This window comes from Xyrauchen texanus, chromosome 25 (assembly GCF_025860055.1).
Source record: "Xyrauchen texanus isolate HMW12.3.18 chromosome 25, RBS_HiC_50CHRs, whole genome shotgun sequence".
In the NCBI taxonomy this organism is placed as follows: Eukaryota; Metazoa; Chordata; class Actinopteri; order Cypriniformes; family Catostomidae; genus Xyrauchen; species Xyrauchen texanus.
This window is the reverse complement of record NC_068300.1, coordinates 35,547,368-35,565,863: the sequence shown is the minus strand read 5'-3', so window position 1 is coordinate 35,565,863 and position 18,496 is coordinate 35,547,368. Positions and strand designations below refer to the sequence as shown.

Below are 18,496 nucleotides of genomic sequence, written 5' to 3'. Positions count from 1 at the left end.
AAATTTTTAATATGGACTGAAGAATTTAAACGCCACTGTTTAATGATCTTTTGCCGCAACATTTTTGAAAAAAGAGGACAGGACATATTGTTTAACATCTCTTCATTTATTAGATGTACAATTATGAAAAATAATAATCATAAAAAAGACTGGAAGCCCAAGATTATTTACAATTGTTCTCTTGGATTCAGTGGCAAGGTCTCTCAGAGATACCATTGTCAGTTTCATGCTCAGTTGCAAACATTATGATATGTTGAACCTTAAAAAGACTCCTCTCTAGATATGACAAATACATGACCCAAAAGTAAAGAAAAAAATACATACAGTACATACATATACATATATATAGCGATATCTATAAAAGCAGAATCATTCAAGTATCAAAAGACAGACCACCCAAGATTATTTTACAATCCAATATTGTTTATATTTCAATCACTTAGCCATGAATTTAACTAGAAATGTCACCATTGTATTCCCTACTTTGATTAGTTGTGCAAACGCTGCTGTTACAGGTGCTAGCATTAGCATCGGCTTGTATTTAGCACTGTAATAATGTACCGTGTTCAAAATTAAATGGAAATTCAAAAGAAAAGTACCAGACTTAAAAATCGTATAAACTAGGGCTGAATGCTTACAGGAATATTACCCCTCATACATGTCAAATGTATGTATTAATTATCTACACACTTAAGCATACGTTTGTTTATATCAGAACTCGGGGTTGCACGACTACTGATTTTTAATAGTCGACTAGCCAAATCCACTAGTTGAGTCAAATTCAAATAGTCATGAAGCCAGAAATTCCACTCCCCTACCCATTTAATATTGAAGTATGCAACAGAAAGATCTACATCCGCTACAATGTAATCTCTTATGAAAATCAAGAGTTCATGGCAAATTTGCTGCAAACTTGCCACTGATCATTATCACAGGCAAATGAGCTTTGCGGCAAACTTGCTGCAAATTGTCCATTGTTGCCATAGGTTTTCCGGAGGTTCACCACCACCGGCAAAGAGCTACAAACGTCTGGCAAAAATTTGTGGTGAATTGAAAGCTCATTTGCATGTGAAAAAGAGCAGAAAAGTTGCAGCTAGTTTAGATTTTTTTTTTTTGTTAGGGATGAGATATTGCTAGTTTTATGTTAAATTGCAAAGTAGCTACATGTCATCAGGCATTAGATAGCCAGCTAGTGTATGCCTGGGTTCCTATAAGTTTTTATAAAATTATAAGCGACGGTGTTGTTTTGTATGTTAACGGATCGGATGGAATAAACTTCAACCATTATGTTATCTCCTCGTAAGTACCTTTTTATTAAAAACGTGCAACAATATGTAGGAATACGTCAAGCTGTGACGGAGCTAAAAGATAACTTGAGTGTGTCTGAACATATTTTAGTGTAGCCTGGACTACCTGTAGCTGCAAGCGGTTCCCCCTCCTCTTGCAACAGCTTGTACAGATGATTAGGGCAGACACAGGATCTAGCGTGCAGGATGGGGATGCATTCTGTCATGTCATCAACTCCAACTTGAAGCGCTTTTCTAATTGTTGCCGAAAAGCAACCAAGGTAGATTTTTAAATACACAAAGTCGTGTTGACCATGCTGAAAATCACTAATCAGCGCTAGTGGGTGCCTTTTTAAATAATGCATAGCACTAGTTTTTCTGCTATATTTGAAGTCTGCTTTGAATATATTGGAGGTTACTTTAGCATGTAATCTTCAACAAAGTACATTTAGACAACTTCGCTCTTTCAGTGTAGAGCCATCAGCCTCCAGACCCACTCACAAGTTTCCGAAACGTAGTATGTCTGGAAAAGAGTCATTTATATGCATGACTAAAGTAATAACTGATTGGACGATTCAGTAATATTCACAAGGAAAGCACTACCTGATTGGTCAGAGAAACTATAACCCAACTCCTAAAGCCAACCCAAACAAATCAGGTAGAGCTTTCCTCATTCATTTGAATGAGTCTTTCCTTGCCATCCTACACTTTGGAAATCCGACACCTGCTGTATTTCCTACAGATGCATTTTGTAAATCAGGTGGAAAGCGACTAGTCGACTTCAGTCTGACAGTGTCTGACCAGTCTATGCAACCCCTAGTCAGAATGTTAATTTGACATTTGAACTTTTCTTTTAGCAAACCCTGCTTTCTGCATCTTAATCAATAAAAGAAAAACAAACAGTTTGATTAAGAACTTCTACACATAAAACAACTCACTGTTGTTTGTAGTGTCACATTAACTCTTCTATAATTTTGTATTAGAAATCACAGTATACATTTACGTGTCACTAAAAGTACCAGGATCTTGACTGTACCATTCTCATGCATCATAAAGTTATTGTTATAGTGTGCCATATGAAGTTACATCACATAGTATGTCCCATTAATTTGGAATTCAGATTATTTCTGTGACATTTGTAATATACCTTTCCTTAAAATCGAAATCATAATTCATAAAGTTGAGTTGTCTTGCCCTGACCTACAATTAATTTAGCATAAACATTTCACCAAAGCCTGTCGGTCACTTGACTTGAAATACTGATAGAATTAAACATCTCTACTTAAGGATGATTTAATCTTAATTGAATACAATACTGTACTCACTCATCAGTGTTTTGCTGAACTTTGATCAGTGTTTCTAACTTAAACGGTTTTTTTTTTCTAAGTTACCAGACAAAATAAACGCATTTACACTTTGTGAGATGAAAGACCATTGGTTTAAATTCCCATCACAGACAAAACAAGTGTGTAGACTGCATCGTTTCACTATGAAAATAAAAAACTCAAAAGATATCAAAGGAAAGATGACCTCAACACTGGCTCTTGTTATTGTGAGAAAATACAGTGACTGTGGTGTGTTTTCCAGTGTTTGTAAAATAAGTCTTTGAACTGATCTGAAGATACAAATCTGATAAAAGCTATGTTTTCGGAGGATAGGTTTAAACTAGTGGACTGTGTTTAACTAGCTTATGAGTCGGATAGTGGGCAGGACAGTTTTTCTCTCTTTGGCCAGTGTCTGTTTGTGTGTATAAAGGCAAAACCAGGTGATGAATGGAAGGACAGCTGCAGGTGTGAGTAGTCTTCCGACACTTACATATTTCTGTATGAACACACACATTAAAAAGGTGATATTTCATCCATGCTGTCTTGCCATCCAAACTTTTTCTGTTTGGCATCCAACACAATGGTCAGCTACAGGGAGAGACACATATACAGTACATGGATTAAAACAAATAGATAAAATTTGGGATTATGTAAACGTGCTAATATCATTTAAAATGGATAATATAGTAGGGAAAGACAAATCATTTTCCCCTGCAAAACTTATCCCCTTTTGAGCCTAAAGTTATTCCATAAGGTGAACAAACTTTCTGGTAATCTCTTTAGTGCCCGATTACAAATACTACTTAGCCAGTTGATGAATGTAATCTTAACATCATAATACAATTCAATATGAAATCAGATTTTACCCAATTTTTTAAATTAATCTTTCTGATGTTATTTTGGTATGTACACCTACTGTTAATATCACTTGATATCACAGAAGCATTAAACATTTCTTTCTTTTATGTTTTCAGTTCACTTTTAGTTAGAATGCCAACTGATTAGCATGCTAAGCTAGTATACCCAATGAAAGTTACTACACATAATCATATCAATCCTTTGATTCTGCACTCTTAATGTTAGGTATGGTAATACCACATTTTATAAAAACATATAATGATTTGAATTGTTAAAGAGTATACTTTAATTATTGTTTTAAATTAATTCACCTCTATTTGGAATACTTGATTCTGATTGGGCAATCGGCATAAGAGATAAGATTTGTAAATCTGATCATATTTCCATCTTCAAATCCAGGAAAACAAAAGACAAAACAGCATTTCTAAGCCACATCTCCGGAAGATGTGCCGTGACAATCTTGTGTGAAACGGGGTTCACAACATCACTGATTATATGATGCTCATTCTGAAAGTATCACTTGATAATGCCTAAAATAATAATTAAATGTTATGTTCACTATGATGCCATAACATCAAACACATATTGAGCAGGACTCCTGTTCTGAAACATCTTTCTGATTTGGTTCAGACATGTAGGCCCAGCCTGGTGTGCTAACTCAGACTTAAGAGAACACATGCTAATTTAGATCACAGTGCTAATCGCAAATACATTTTTGGCAGCAAATGTACATTTGCAGTGAGGCAATTCATTCCCCAACTCAATTATCTCCTAGTGTACTTAAGGTAGAATCTACCAGCTGACTATCATCTCATCTGGACATAAAATACAGTGAGATCATATCACTGTACAGAGGTGCATAGGAAAATAAAAAAAATTAAAAAAAAGAGAGAACTAATGAAATCCCACTTAGTCCTGACAGCCAATGGGAAAAATTAGAAGAGGTCAGACTGTAACAAAACAACAACAAAAAATGCTAAATGTCACAATGTCCTTGGTGGTGTCAATTCTTTTCATCTCATGCTGCATGTTTAGTATAGTCCAGTAGTTTAAGCTCAAACTGAAGGAGGGGAAGAGTACGTGAATGGATTTTTCAGCAGTACCTCACTGTGGTCGCAGCCTGAGAGACAAGCATCAGTGAAGAGGGGGAAAAGAAAGAAAAAACATTAAGAGAAAAAAAGAATATCATTAAGGATGATGGAGGGAGAGTTTGTTGGCATGGAGTAGGAAATGTAACTTTTTTTTTCTTTATATTTGAAAGCAGAGACATTCTGGTACACATCAGTGCTTGATTTAATTATGCCTGAACACATTTGTTTCTACTGTAGAAAATCTGGCCATAATTGCCCTGTGTGTAAAAAGCAGCAGGAGGCTTATATTTGGGGGCTCGTCCAGGATCTGAACCTGGTCAAAAATGGTTGATTCGGCCACCAAGTGGGCAGAAGGAAATAAATGACCAGTTGTAATTAGACTCAAGTTGATAGATGCTCCTAAAATGAGCGGTATACCTGTAAGAACTGAAAAGGCTATTTCAGGACAGAGAATCTGAAAGGTTCTTAGAGGAACAGAGAGACAATGAGGAAAAGGTGTTTGCTCAGAAAGTGTTTGTTTCAGTCGAGTAGGACCTCATCAAATGATTGTAGAAACTAGACTTCAGCCTGTGCAAGACAGATGAAGAGAAAAGAACAGGAAAAAGGAGATGTGGCTTCCATGTGCAGAGGAGAGCAAGGAATGAGGAGTTCAGTCATGTCGATGAGGGGAGGTCAAAGTCTATCTAGAGAGTGAAGGCACAGAGCAAAAGGAAAGGTGTAAGGGGAGGGGACACGGAGGAGCAGAGGAACATCCAATCAGAATATGGTGGTCTCGTACTTGGTGCTAACAGTGCGTTTTGGATCTTTGGAGTCCAGGATCCATTCAGTACTGCTCTGACCATGTGCGTCCACATCCATTGCCTCTACCTGAAACAACATGATGCAAGAGCTGTCAGTTGCACACAAGAGCCATCAATACCACACATCAGGCTATGATGCAGCTGACATAATTTTTGTTATCTTTGTATTTCAGTTAAGACATTTAGACATCGCTATGAGGTTTCATTTGGAAGAGCATTCTGTTAAACAAGTTAAAGACTCACTGTATTGAGAATATAATATAAAATGTAAGAAAAAGCCCAAGATATTTGGACACTTAAGTCGCATTTTATGATTGAATATCCTGCATTAGAGAACAAAATATCAAACCAAGTGGCATTTATTTGAAATAAAGGAATTACACAAAAAGGAAGATTTGAAATATTTATAAATCTATTTCAAAACATATCAAGTTCATAGAAATGTTATATTTGTGTCCATGCTGGTCTTATACATTTTTTTGAGAAACATTTATTTCTACAAAAAAAAAAATAAAAATAATGTAATGTCCTGTGTTGTAGCCATAAATTAAAAGGTATTAAAATACTTTACTTGCGCCTTGAATTCACATGTGTATATAACTTGATTATTCATTTCAAAAGTTCTGTAACATTTTTCCAGAAAATATATATCCTGTATATTGAGAATACTATATCAAGAATATTTATGTGGTTACTCCATTTGACAAACAAAATGTATCTTTTCATAAAAAGTAAAAAAAAAAAAAAAAAAAAGGAATAATTAAAAATAAAATAAATATGAAATAAATAAATTAAACTTCACACAGTCATGAGGGTCTAAAGGTGTCATATCAACAAAACAATATATTGTTTCACTTATGTTGCACACGTTTCAAAATTTTAAGGTGGTGTGAAAAAGCCTTAAGACTATATTGTGTCTCAAGGCAATAATAACATATAAAAAAAATCTGCACTTTGTAATGTAGAAGTTTGGAAAAAATAATCCATGGTATGTTTGTCCAAAGAGGAAAAGATATTGTGGGAAATACAAAGCTTAATTTTAATTTGTGATTTTTTTAAAGAACCAGCAGAGGGCTGGACAGCACTGTATGTGAGAATAAGTTCCGTTTCTTTGGTTGAGCCCTCTTAAATCTAAGAGAAAGACACAGAATCTTTCAACAAACATGAGACAATGTTTGTAATACAAGGCTAATGTAGCCATCTAAACACATGCTACAGTAATTATTCATCTATAACAGACTGATCTATGGGGTTACGAACACCACAATTCTTGTGAGTGAATTGGACCTTTGGGTATTATTTTGCAGGCCTCATTAAAACTTTACAAGCCATGAGACAATACGACTGCAAGATCGATCTCTCTTAGCCCCCAGATACAGGTCCCACACACTCAGCGTCATTTCAGAACAAAATCAATGGCTTCCACAGATAAGATGTAACTTGAATGTTTACATATCGACCATCTGACTATCAACTGTTGAATATCTTTCAAACCCTTGAACCTCAAAAGCTTCAAATCCAGCGACAAGTTTATCCTAGGAAGCACTACCTTGTAAAAATGTGTAAGAATGGCTTACTGGCAGACTGATAAAAAGCACTGCACTCTGAATTAAGAATAAGCCAGTCAATTGATTTTGGTGCCATCTATTGGCCTTTGCACACCAAAGCAAATTTTCATTACAGACACTGACCATTCGTCTGCGATACGTTTCACATTATCACGTTGCATCTGGTGTGCAAAGGCCTTAAGGCTGAGACTATGTAAGTGCGTTAACTCTCACCCCTGACTTGCGCATACTTCCTCGTGGTTTGGGGACGGGTCTGCTGCTCTTGGTCTCGATGATTTCCGCCCCTCCCGCCGCACTCTGCTGCTGTCTGGTCCTCTGGGCCTGCAGTGCCAGCTGATAGGCCACTTCAAACGCCTGTCCGAGCGTCAGAATGATCTCATAGGTCAGATTCTGGCAGGGAGGCGGAGACAGAGTAATTAACAATGATGACAGTGTGCTTAATTCACTATTAAGAAATGATCATAGAGTTCTCATGACCATTACAATCCATCTTCTTAGTTTCCTTTAATAGCCCCATCAACAGAATCATACATCAATAAACTACACAAGCCTCTGTCATTATATTGCACTTAAGAGGCATAATAATTCATAAAGTGTCTAATAACAAGCTTAGTTATGGAAAGTAATGTAATAAAGAGCCAGCACTTCATATAATTGCATATTAGACACTGTTGAGTCAAGAACTCTGTAAAGGAACACCAGAACAGTTCTAGATACCCCTGTGGAGAAGATATTTTTTCTCAAATAATGCTTTTAATCTCTGTGTGAGGAGGACCAGATATTAAATCTGTTTGGTGTTTGTATTTGTTTTTTCTTTTCACACCTGGGGCGAAACTAAAACCCAAACTAACACCACAACAGTGACCATACTCATCGAAATCCTCAGAAAATAAGGACTCGTAACTTCTGTCTATTTGTTGTTCTTCTTTTGATAAAACAAGCTTTAGAAGATCCAGAAGGTTGAGACAGTGTGTAGTCTTTGTGTCTGCTAGGCTTCTGACAAACTCAGAGAACATCTACTATTCTCCTACTGACTACGGAGTATAGCTTTGTTCCAAAACCAACTGAGCCTAGCTAGACTACAGTTTAAGGCATCAAAGATGCACTCCAAACGTGAAGGCTGTTCCAGACAATAGGCTGCAACATAATGCTGCCTTCAAAGGCCACATCCACACTAATTCATTTTTGTTTGAAAGCTCAATTTCCTAATGTCATCATTTTCAAAAGGATGTGGTAATGGAGTGTTTTCTAATCGAAAGGCCGTACTAGTGTGGATGAGGTGCATAATTGTAGCGAAATTGATACGTCTTTACAGATCACTGTGGATGTGGCCAATGAAAGCACTCGTTTTGGCCAGATTCTAAGGGAGCATAATATGTATCCATCACACAGTACATTTACATGTGCAGTAATAATCGATATACTGCGTTTTTTGCATAGTCGAGCTATTGTTCATCTGTCTGTCACAGTATACATGACACAATGGTTAGTACAATTTTTGAAGGACGAAAAATACACCGGGTTAAATACATATGGCTCCCAACTTTCTACCAGCCCAATACAAAGCATTTTATTTTGCGATTCACTGACTTGATTGATGGTACATTCGAAAACGATTAACTTGAAAAATGCTTAACTTAATATATTGTACTAAAAGATTTAGAGTTTTTAATGTAAAGTGTTTTAACTAAACCTGCACTGCTCTGTATGAAAAGTGCAGCAGTTTTTCTCACTGTCATTTGGCAGAGTTTCTCTCTTTTTTTTTTTTCAGAACAATCCCTGACATATGCAATGTAATGCCATTCCATGAATAGGGGTGTTTACTTGTGTATTACTGCTACGTTATGTAATAATATCGGAATCACAATGTTGGGAAAAAATGACCGTGTACTCGAATGTAATATTCTTTACAAAATGGTGCAATTTATATTCTCCTGTTTTTGACGTGAAACATGAGAGAAGTCGTGTGCAAAATGTCACTGATCTTCCTCGATCTTTCCCCGCTACTGTCAAGTGTAGTAACAATAGTAGTGTCTTTCTTCAGGTCCATTTCTCGGTTTGTTTTCTATTCCAATCAGTAAATTTTAACATTGACAATTTAATGTGAAGATGATTTCAATGCCAACAACTACTGACATGTCTCAGCAGTGCCAAAATAATAATAAAAAAAAAAAAAAAAAAAAAACCTGTGTCACAAATTTAATACAGAACAGAATTCTGTTTCCTTAAATACAGGACGATTCTGTATAAACATATATGGCTGCTGGCAAATCCAGTCATGTGTCACCTGTCTTTCGAAGCATGTGCACAACAGAATGGCCAGTTATAATCAGATTAAGTTGTATACTGTAATGCTGGACAAAGTTGAGCTACAATAGTATTACCTAGGTCTATTAGTCTGACTTCTCAAAAAATCTGACAGTTTACATGCCATTTTTAAAAGATGAATTATTGTTTTAGTCAGACTGCAATTAAACTTTTAATGTGTGTGACACTCAAGATGCATCGTGACAAACTTGAGTTTAAAAATATGAACACTCTCAAAATTATAAATATATTGAAATGCATTGCTAAAACGAAATCAATGTAATTAGAAATGCTCTGTTACACAAACTTTGTGTATGCTATGCATGGTTTTGCTTATTAGAGTATCAAATAGTTAGCTTAGCAACAATGCTACCATCAAACTTTATTGGAATCAATAGTGAGTAAAGTCTCTTGCGCAGTTAAATTAAGGAAAGCATTTCAAATCAATCACTTGTGAGGTTCCATGATGGTTTTGCTTCCTTAAGCCCAAAGAATAGTTGCGTAATGTTTATGTGTACACTAGTTTATGCGTACAGGGCTAGTGACAAAAATGTCAACATCAGCAGTGTATGCTTACTCTGTTCACATGTGCCTCTAATTGTTTGCACTAATGAGGCTCAAGTTGTCGTTGCTGTCACAAATTAGTGCAAAAAGATGATTGAAAGAAGGTGAAAAAAAATCAACAGTGGATGTGCAAGCTAAGAGCGGAAGTCAGGAGATATCTGCATTTGTATAACTCGAGTCTGAAAAACTATAAATACATTTAAGTATCTAAACTCCTAAAGAGAAACAGTCCAGTATCTCATTGCAGTCAGAGTGCACATGGTCAAATGGAGTGCACTTTAAAAGGCAAGAGTGTTCAAATGCATGCATATGCTAGCATACTTGTCAAACTTGAGTATACTTTGGGCTTTAGAAGGTTGCTGCCTATGCAGACATTAGATAGAAAGATTGATTTCAAGAATTTAGAGCAGACATATCAGCTTTGAATATCCAAATTAAGTAAAATATTGCCATGACTGCACAGAGGACATTCTTAACTTTAATTTATTAACTGTTGTTATAACGCATTTAGTGCACCCAGAGGATTTGAGTCTGACTTTAAATATGCAAAACAATGATAGATCTGAGATTATGTCTGTATCATTCAGATACAGCAGTATGGTAAATGCAATTTTAATGGGCTGCTGCTCACAACTTCAAATATAAAACTCTTTGTTGTCCTATCAGAAAACTGGCACATGGCCCACTACACACCACGCATCAGAAAGACAAACAGAGAGAGACTCATCTTTGCATAATCAAGGACTGTAGTCCAGTGTTTTGTTTTAACTAATGGGTCTTGACCTGAAAATGGATCATAGGTCTGTTCTGATAGGATCGCAGACAGCAGGGAAAACAATGCTAATTGCAAATAATTAAATGCTAACTAACTTGCAAAGTACATGCAAATCAACCACCCTTTTAAATTATGCCAATGCTGCTAGCAGGGCCGTATTAAGAGTCAGAAACTTATCAGCTACTGTTGCCAAGGGCTCAAATGGAGCACCCGAAAGCGCCTCTAAAACAACAGATAAATCCCATAATGGAACGCAGATGGGACGAAAAGGTCTAAGCCTGCGCACACCACGCATAAAATGAGAGACAAGAGAATGTCTCCCGACAGAGACTCCATTGTAAAGCGCATGCTCAGCTGCTATAGTGGCAACATAGACTTTAAGCATTGCTGGGGAAACCATGGCCCCAAAACGCTCTTGCAAAAACTCCAGCACTGTACTAGTGTACTGTGTACCAGTGTACTGGATTTTCACCTGGATTTTCACCTTGCAATGTACATTGCACTGTTTCGCAAAGAAGCAAAAATAAGCCACTTGAACATATAAAGCTTTCTAGTTGATGGAGCTCAAGCATTCAGAATAGTATCAACCACAATAGGGGATAATACATCATTCAAAAGAGGGCCCGTGGAGGGGCCAAAACCATAACTTCCACAAGGTCTGGCCGGGGGTGCCAAATGCAGCCCCGAGCCTGAGACATGTCTGTTCTGACTGGAATCACAAATTTGTGCACTGAAGAACAGAAAATCTGAATCGATCGAGCCAAAGTGAGAACTTTTATTGATCCTGTGACGTAGCTTCCTAGGGGTGTCGCTTAAGCACCACCAACCAATAAACTGACGTGATTGCTCAAGGGCTTCAGACCACATGACACTCAGGGCCCAATGCGATTACGCAACTTGAGTTCCTACAAAAGGGAACCTTAGTTTTTATCTCTTGCATGCAGTGTGATTATGTGTCTGTATACAGACATCATTACTCACCACGTCTACAGTGCTGAAGACATGGCAGTAATGATGGCTGCTCTGCAGGTCTTTAGTGATGTAAGCAAACGTGCAGAGGTCCTCAGGGTCTTGAGCTGCACATGAGATGTTCCTGATCTCATGTTCTGCAATGATATTCTGCAAACACAACACAAAAAATGACTTTAGCGAAACACTAAAAACTGACATTTTATAATCACTGAATTCTGTTAAGACATGTTCTAGGTTCAATAAACCATCTGAAGTATGCTTGTCCCTCATTTTGTAAAAACAAACACAAATAGTTTTTTTGTAATGCACTTACAATGGAACTCTTAGAATAGAAGCAGAAACATGCAGCACAAATTGTGTTGAATAACTTGAAATAATTTGTGTGTGTGGAACAAACATGTTTTATTTGTGTTATAAAATCTAATCCTCTAATCTATCATTTTATCAGTGGGAATACTGTTCCTGGTGGATGACCTTTTTGTTATGGATCACTGGGTGGAGTTGTCTGTGTAAAAAATAATTTCCTAGTATCATTGCGTTTATTGTGCATACATTACCAGGTTACTGACTTTAGATCAGGGTTTCTTAACCACTGGGTCATGACCCAAAAGTGGGTTGCGAATCACTGTCTGCTGGGTCACGAGATCTTTTCTATCATGAGTACAAATTAGCAATTAGAAGGATAGTACTGTACATTTGCAATGCTTGGTGCAATAGTAACCTCTATTGTCGAGTCATGTAAATATCTCTAGGTTTACGTAAACAATCGTAAGATTGCATTTCTCGGACAAAATTATAAGATGTCCAATCACAATAATCCATCAATGCTACGAATCGTTCTTTTTGGACAAGGTCTCTTTACGTAGCGTTGAATGCAGTAGCTCCATGGATTACTGTGCTAGTCAGTCCCAAGAAGGGTTGCCACACATTCCACTTCTACAGGATCTTACCGTATTTAAAGATGAAATGATAACCTCTGTATTGAATCAATACGGGCGCGATTTGTCCTGTCTTTAAGCTGGTCTGATGGCGTCACCACTAAATTGTTCAAGATAATTAATTTAACCTTGATATTAGGTGAAAATTGTGCCTATAGTGTGTAATGGAACATCTGAAAAGTCCTCATATTGTGCTAAAACGTGCAAAAACATTGGAGTGTGGTAAGGGACAGTCTGAAAACCAGCAGCACCAAAGCTATAAATATTGGGCAATAGATATTAGGCTGCTATATTTTAAGCATATAAACATAACTAGATGAAGTACCATTTTTATTCCACCAACCTGTAGTAATTGCATTACTGCAAACATGATTTTTCTTGTTTTTTTTTTACAAACGGAGAGATGAGCTGAAATTATTTTGTCTTATGACTAATAGTGCTTAAATTGTATTGAACCCTGAACATTCCTTTTATTTTATTAACTGCAAAAACATTATATAATTTTGGCTTTTAGCTTCATTTCAATTATTTTAAATCACCGTTTCTTACATTGAAAAAATATCACATTTTAGTAATGCCTCTGCACTAAACCATTTGTATGTGCACACAGTAATCTGTTAATAAAATCAAGCACCATTCAGATACCTGTGACATTTAACAACGAGAAAACTACAGAGACAAAGACCTCAGGAGTGGCCAATACATCTGAATTCCTCAGAGTGCCTGTTTATCACTTTTGACGTGATAAGACGACACCTCACTATCAAAGCCAGAAGGCTTTCAGTTTAATGAACGGCAGTTTATCTGTCTGTCTAAGGTGAATGGAGGATGAGCAGCAGATGATGTCATCACCTTATTGGCAGCATCAATGAATTTCACACCCTTGTATGTGATGGAGAGGACAATCATGGGGATCTTCCTCATCTGCTCGGTTGACCTCTAAGAAAGAGAGAGAGACAGACAGAAAGATTGTGCTATATTTCTAACAGGTTTGCCTTAAGAACATGTCCGGGCCAAAACAAAAAAATAAATAAGAAATTATATTTAGCATACAGTAAAAGGAAGCCTATTTTATCACTACAAATTTTTCTTGAATTGCGGCATTATTTTCAGGACAAATTATCACACCCCTATATTTTCATTATAATGATATAATGCTGCATTAAGTACAGCAGTGCATCATCTCCTCATGGACAGCACCAGATTTGACAGTTCTTGCTGTGAGGTGTTTCCCCACTCTCCACCAAGGCGCTTGCAAGTTCCCGGATATTTCTGGGGGAACGCCCTAGCCCTCACCCTCCGATCCAACAGGTCCCAGATGTGCTCAATGGGATTGAGATCTGGGCTCTTTGCTGGCCATGGCAGAACACTGACATTCCTGTCTTGCAGGAAATCACGCACAGAACGAGCAGTATGGCTGGTGGCATTGTCATGCTGGAGGGTCATTTCAGGATGAGCCTGCAGGAAGGGTACCACATGAGGGAGGAGGATGTCTTCCCTGTAACGCACAGTGATAAGATTGCCTGCAATGACAAGCTCAGTCCGATGATGCTGTGACACACCCAGACCATGAAGGACCCTCCAAATCAATCCCGCTCCAGAGTGCAGGCCTCGGTGTAATGCTCATTCCTCCGACGATAAAAGCGAATCACCCCTGGTGAGACAAAACCACGACTCATCAGTGAAGAGCACTTTTTGCCAGTCCTGTCTGGTTCAGCGAAGGTTGGTTTGTGCCCATAGGTGACATTGTTGCCAGTGATGTCTGGTAAGGACCTGCCTTACAACAGGCCTACAAGCCCTCAGTCCAGCCCATCTCAGGCTATTGCAGACAGTCTGAGCACTGATGGAGGGACTGTGCGTTCCTGGTGCAACTCGGGCAGTTGATGTTGCCATCCTGTAACGGTCCCGCAGGTGTGATATTCAGATGTACCGATCCTGTGCAGGTGTTTTTACACATGGTCTGCCACTGCGAGGATGATCAGCTCTCCTTCCTGACTCCCTGTAGCGCTGTCTTAGACATCTCACAGTATGGACATTGTAATTTATTGCCCTGGCCACAGCTGCAGTCCTCATGCCTCCATGCAGCATGCCTAAGGCACGTTCAGGCAGATGAGCAGAGACCCTGGGCATATTTCGAGTCAGTAGAAAGGTCAATTTGGTATCCTACGTTTTTATAACGGTGACCTTAATTTCCTACCGTCTGTAAACTTTTAGTGACTTAACAACCGTTCCACATGTGCATGTTCATTAATTGTTTATGGTTCATTGAACAAGCATGGAAAACATTGTTTAAACCCTTTACAATAAAGATCTGTAAAGTTATTTGGATTTTTACAAAATTATCTTTAAAATACAGTGTCCTGGGGATGTTTCTTGTTTTATGGAGTTATATATATATATATATATATATATATATATATATATATATATATATATATATATATATATATATATATATATATACACATACACACACACACACAAACTACAGGTCAGAAGTTGTATGCATATTTAATTTTTTTTAAATCATTGGCACTTGATTAGATGGTTTTCATTTTCATTAATGCAAAATATAATTTGTATTTTTTTGGACCGTTTAATAATAAAAAAGATTCCAGAAAATGTCCCCATCTGCCATTGGTCAGATCAAACAGATTGCCCAGCCCCCAAATCATGCCAGTGTTTGAGTCAATGTTGCCGTGTCCGGATTTTTCAGAAAACAACCAATGGCTTACTTATAGTTGTCTTTGCATATAAAACTGGAATAGGAGAAAGTATTTTAACATTAATATATTGTTTTTGCTTAAGCTGAGTCTTTTCATTAAAAGTGTACCACCATGGCCTGACTGATGGGACTGCTTAGTCCAGCTGCATCAATGCATTGATTGGCTGAGTCAACAGTTCTTGTTAATCATTTAACGGTTTACATGCTATTGTAAAGGTCTGCTTATCAAGACACAGCCTTTAAAGTGTAAAGCTGCAGTCTGTTTCACACAAACACAACAGGGCAAGAGATAAAGAAAACCCATTTTCTACCTTTTGCACAGATCTTGTTAGAAAACCCTTTTTCTGACGTATATATTATGAAACTCACTTTTTTTGCGCTAGTGTCCTGTGGACGACTCGCATGGGTGGCATTTTCCCTGACAGTGCTGCTATCCATTCCAAAATATACCACAGGAGCTGCTGACACAGTTCTACCTGGCCGTCCTTGAGTCTGTCCTGTGTACATCTATAATTGTCTGGTTTGGTTCAGCCACCAAATCAGACAGAAGGAAACTACAACGGACAGTCTGGACTGCTGAGAAGATTATTGGTGCCCACCCCTGCCCACCCTCCAAGACCTGTACGTCTCCAGAGTGAGGAAATGTGCAGGTAGAATCACTCTGGGCCCCACACACCCTGCCAAATCCATCTTTGAACTGTTGCCCTCTGGCTAGTTCTAAAGTGCACTGAGCTACAGAAAACTGAACAGTTTTTACCCTCAAGCCATTTTGACAATTGCAACACTTGGCAATAAAGCTCATTTTGATATTCTCTGTGTCCTGGCGTGACTTCTCACAGCAGACCTGAGCTCTCATTGGCTGGAGACTCTAACACCTACCCTCATTTTAGCACAGGCATCCTGCGTTGACTCTGTTCCTCTGAGTTCCTTAATCAGCATTGAGCCGAGATACTGCAGAACAGGTGAAAGAACAGAGAAAGAGATTTCAGTAAATCACAGGTTGGAAAAATAAATCACATTATCTAAACAAGATTTAATCTTTCCTCAAATAAATAGGATTTTATGAGCATATAAAGGCATTCCAAACTTGTATGACTTACTTTCTTAGGTAAAAAATAAATATATATTTTTTTAATGAATATTATTTCTTTGGTGATAACAATTACCATCAATAACATTCCAGAACTGGCCTACAAGATTGGGAATTGTGCCAGGTAAATTTGTGGCTTTTCTTGATTTGTATAACTCCTTACCGCTATCAGTGGGGGCAACTCACTCTTTGTGAGTGTGGCTGTTTGAATAAAAAAATATTATTACATTGGCCTCGTAACCGCACGATTCGAAGATGAGCTTCTCTGGCTGGTGGTGCCAGTTCTGGACCGGGTTGCACGGTGCTGCCAGACTTGGGGGTCGCAAGGTCAATCGAGGTTCCCGTTGACATTCCTTGTATCTCTCCTTTAGGAATGAAGGAATAAAAAGTCAAATAAACTTTTAGTAAAAGTGCGTTTATATGGACCATGCCTACAAAATGAGTTGACATTTGATCAGAGCGACCAGAAATCAGGAATGCAGGATCTGATCTCACTTGTGGTCTGTCATTGGGTCGTTGTCGGTTGGCAAATTCATAGTCTGAATCAGGACCTCTCCTCCTCCCAGAATCTCCTACAGCCAACAGAGGGTCCATAGAGCGTGTGTATGAGTCAGAATGACTGAGAGGAGAGGATGTCTGGGATATCAGATCCTGACACTGAAAACATAACAAAACGAAGGAGATCAGCACACCTTTTTCACCAATGATCCTGCATGTAAGCAGGCAAAATATAGAGATATACAAGAGATAGAGCAGTGGTTCCCCTAGGATTTTTTTCAGCAGCGGTGCTGTTGTGCACGCGGCCATGAGCCGGACCCGTATTAACGTGCGTTGGTGGAGCAATAGCTTAAAACAGGGGTGTCAAACAAAATTTTAACCTGGGATGCAGATGTAAATGATGATATTAACAACAGTAACATCTGTGGAACAAATTAACGTAATTTCTTTTATAGGGCTAAATTGAAATATTCGGACAGAGAGACAAAGTTCCCATTTCCAGATTCCTTTCATGAGATTAACTGATTAAATGATCTCTTGGAATTCTGAAGTCAAACAAAACAACTCACATTTTCCTAAAATTAGAGAGCATAACAAGAGAACATATTTTATCCAGATGGAAAACTGATGGCTTGGTCCATTACAATTATAAAAATGTACCATAGTTCTTCCATAACATCCATAGTTTTACAATGATATTTGTAATAAGACCATGGTAACCATAGGTAGAGCTATGCATGGCTCCTCACTACCATGGTTAGTAATTATGGTTTCTATATAAATAACTATGGCATTTTTGTAATTAAACTGCAGTCTAAATACAGTTATAAACTACCATAGTTAATACAGTTAGTGTAATTACATTAAATCCACAGTACATTTTTGGAAGCGTTGTGATCTGAGAATTGAAAAGCCTTCTAATTTATATTTCTCCTGTGTTCTATGTCAGTGCTGTTAGAATGTCGGAGCTGTTTGTTTTAAACTAGTTTCATCACAGAGACATTTGGACTTATTCAGATTCAAATGGGTTTCTCGATCCCCGCCGCACATCTCACAGGTTAAAATAGTCTGTGCGGTTGAGACCAGTGCGCAAATTACCACACCTGCTCTACACCCACGCTGCTCTATCCATTGAGGCGTGTTGATAAATGGTCCGGGTAGTGAGACGTTCCGATCCCCTGCCATTCTACGTTTCAGAAATGAGCTCGCGGGCCACATGAAATGAAGTGAGTTTGACACGTGTTACATGGTGATGTCACTGTGAGTACGTGCGTGTATGCAACGCTGCAAAATATAAGGGAAACACTGAATAGAGTATAGAATACTATACTTTACTACAGACTTTAGTGGACAGATGACTTATTTAATTTGATGCCAATGAAAACGAGGCAGTGAAGTACACAGTGCATTCAAAATGTTACACTGTTGTATCCAATTGTTCATTGAATGGAAATTTGACAATTCGTTTCTCCAAAAATGTCCAGCCTACAAAACTCAAGAAAACATAGGTTGTTTATTTTAGACACAACCTAGAACCTGAGTGAAGAACGGAGTAAAAGAAAAAGATTTCAGTTGGCAAATGTAAACAAGTAAAGCTAATTATTTAAACAAGATGAGGGTTTAAAAGATTTGATCTCAGCTTGGCTAAATAGGATTTTCAATATGATTTTATGTGTGTATAAAACCTAATGGAGAAATT

The 18,496-nt window shown here is 37.8% G+C and overlaps 1 protein-coding gene across 5 annotated transcripts in view; it reads right to left on the bottom strand.

Moving 5' to 3' along the window:
* Nucleotides 1–102: 102 nt before the first annotated feature.
* Nucleotides 103–18,496, bottom strand: part of LOC127618453 (ankyrin repeat and SAM domain-containing protein 1A-like) — a 139,019-nt gene continuing 120,625 nt past the window's right edge. For 3 of the 5 annotated variants that reach the window (XM_052090900.1, XM_052090904.1, XM_052090905.1), the window contains 7 exons: nucleotides 16,795–16,956; nucleotides 16,527–16,664; nucleotides 16,089–16,160; nucleotides 13,337–13,423; nucleotides 11,556–11,693; nucleotides 7,142–7,318; nucleotides 103–5,427 (listed from right to left, as the gene is read on the bottom strand). In XM_052090900.1, the coding sequence (XP_051946860.1) occupies nucleotides 5,317–5,427; nucleotides 7,142–7,318; nucleotides 11,556–11,693; nucleotides 13,337–13,423; nucleotides 16,089–16,160; nucleotides 16,527–16,664; nucleotides 16,795–16,956 (885 nt within the window). In that variant the 3' untranslated portion in view covers nucleotides 103–5,316. The remainder of the gene's footprint in view (nucleotides 5,428–7,141; nucleotides 7,319–11,555; nucleotides 11,694–13,336; nucleotides 13,424–16,088; nucleotides 16,161–16,526; nucleotides 16,665–16,794; nucleotides 16,957–18,496) is intronic. The other 2 variants (XM_052090903.1, XM_052090901.1) reach the window with 2 other exon arrangements.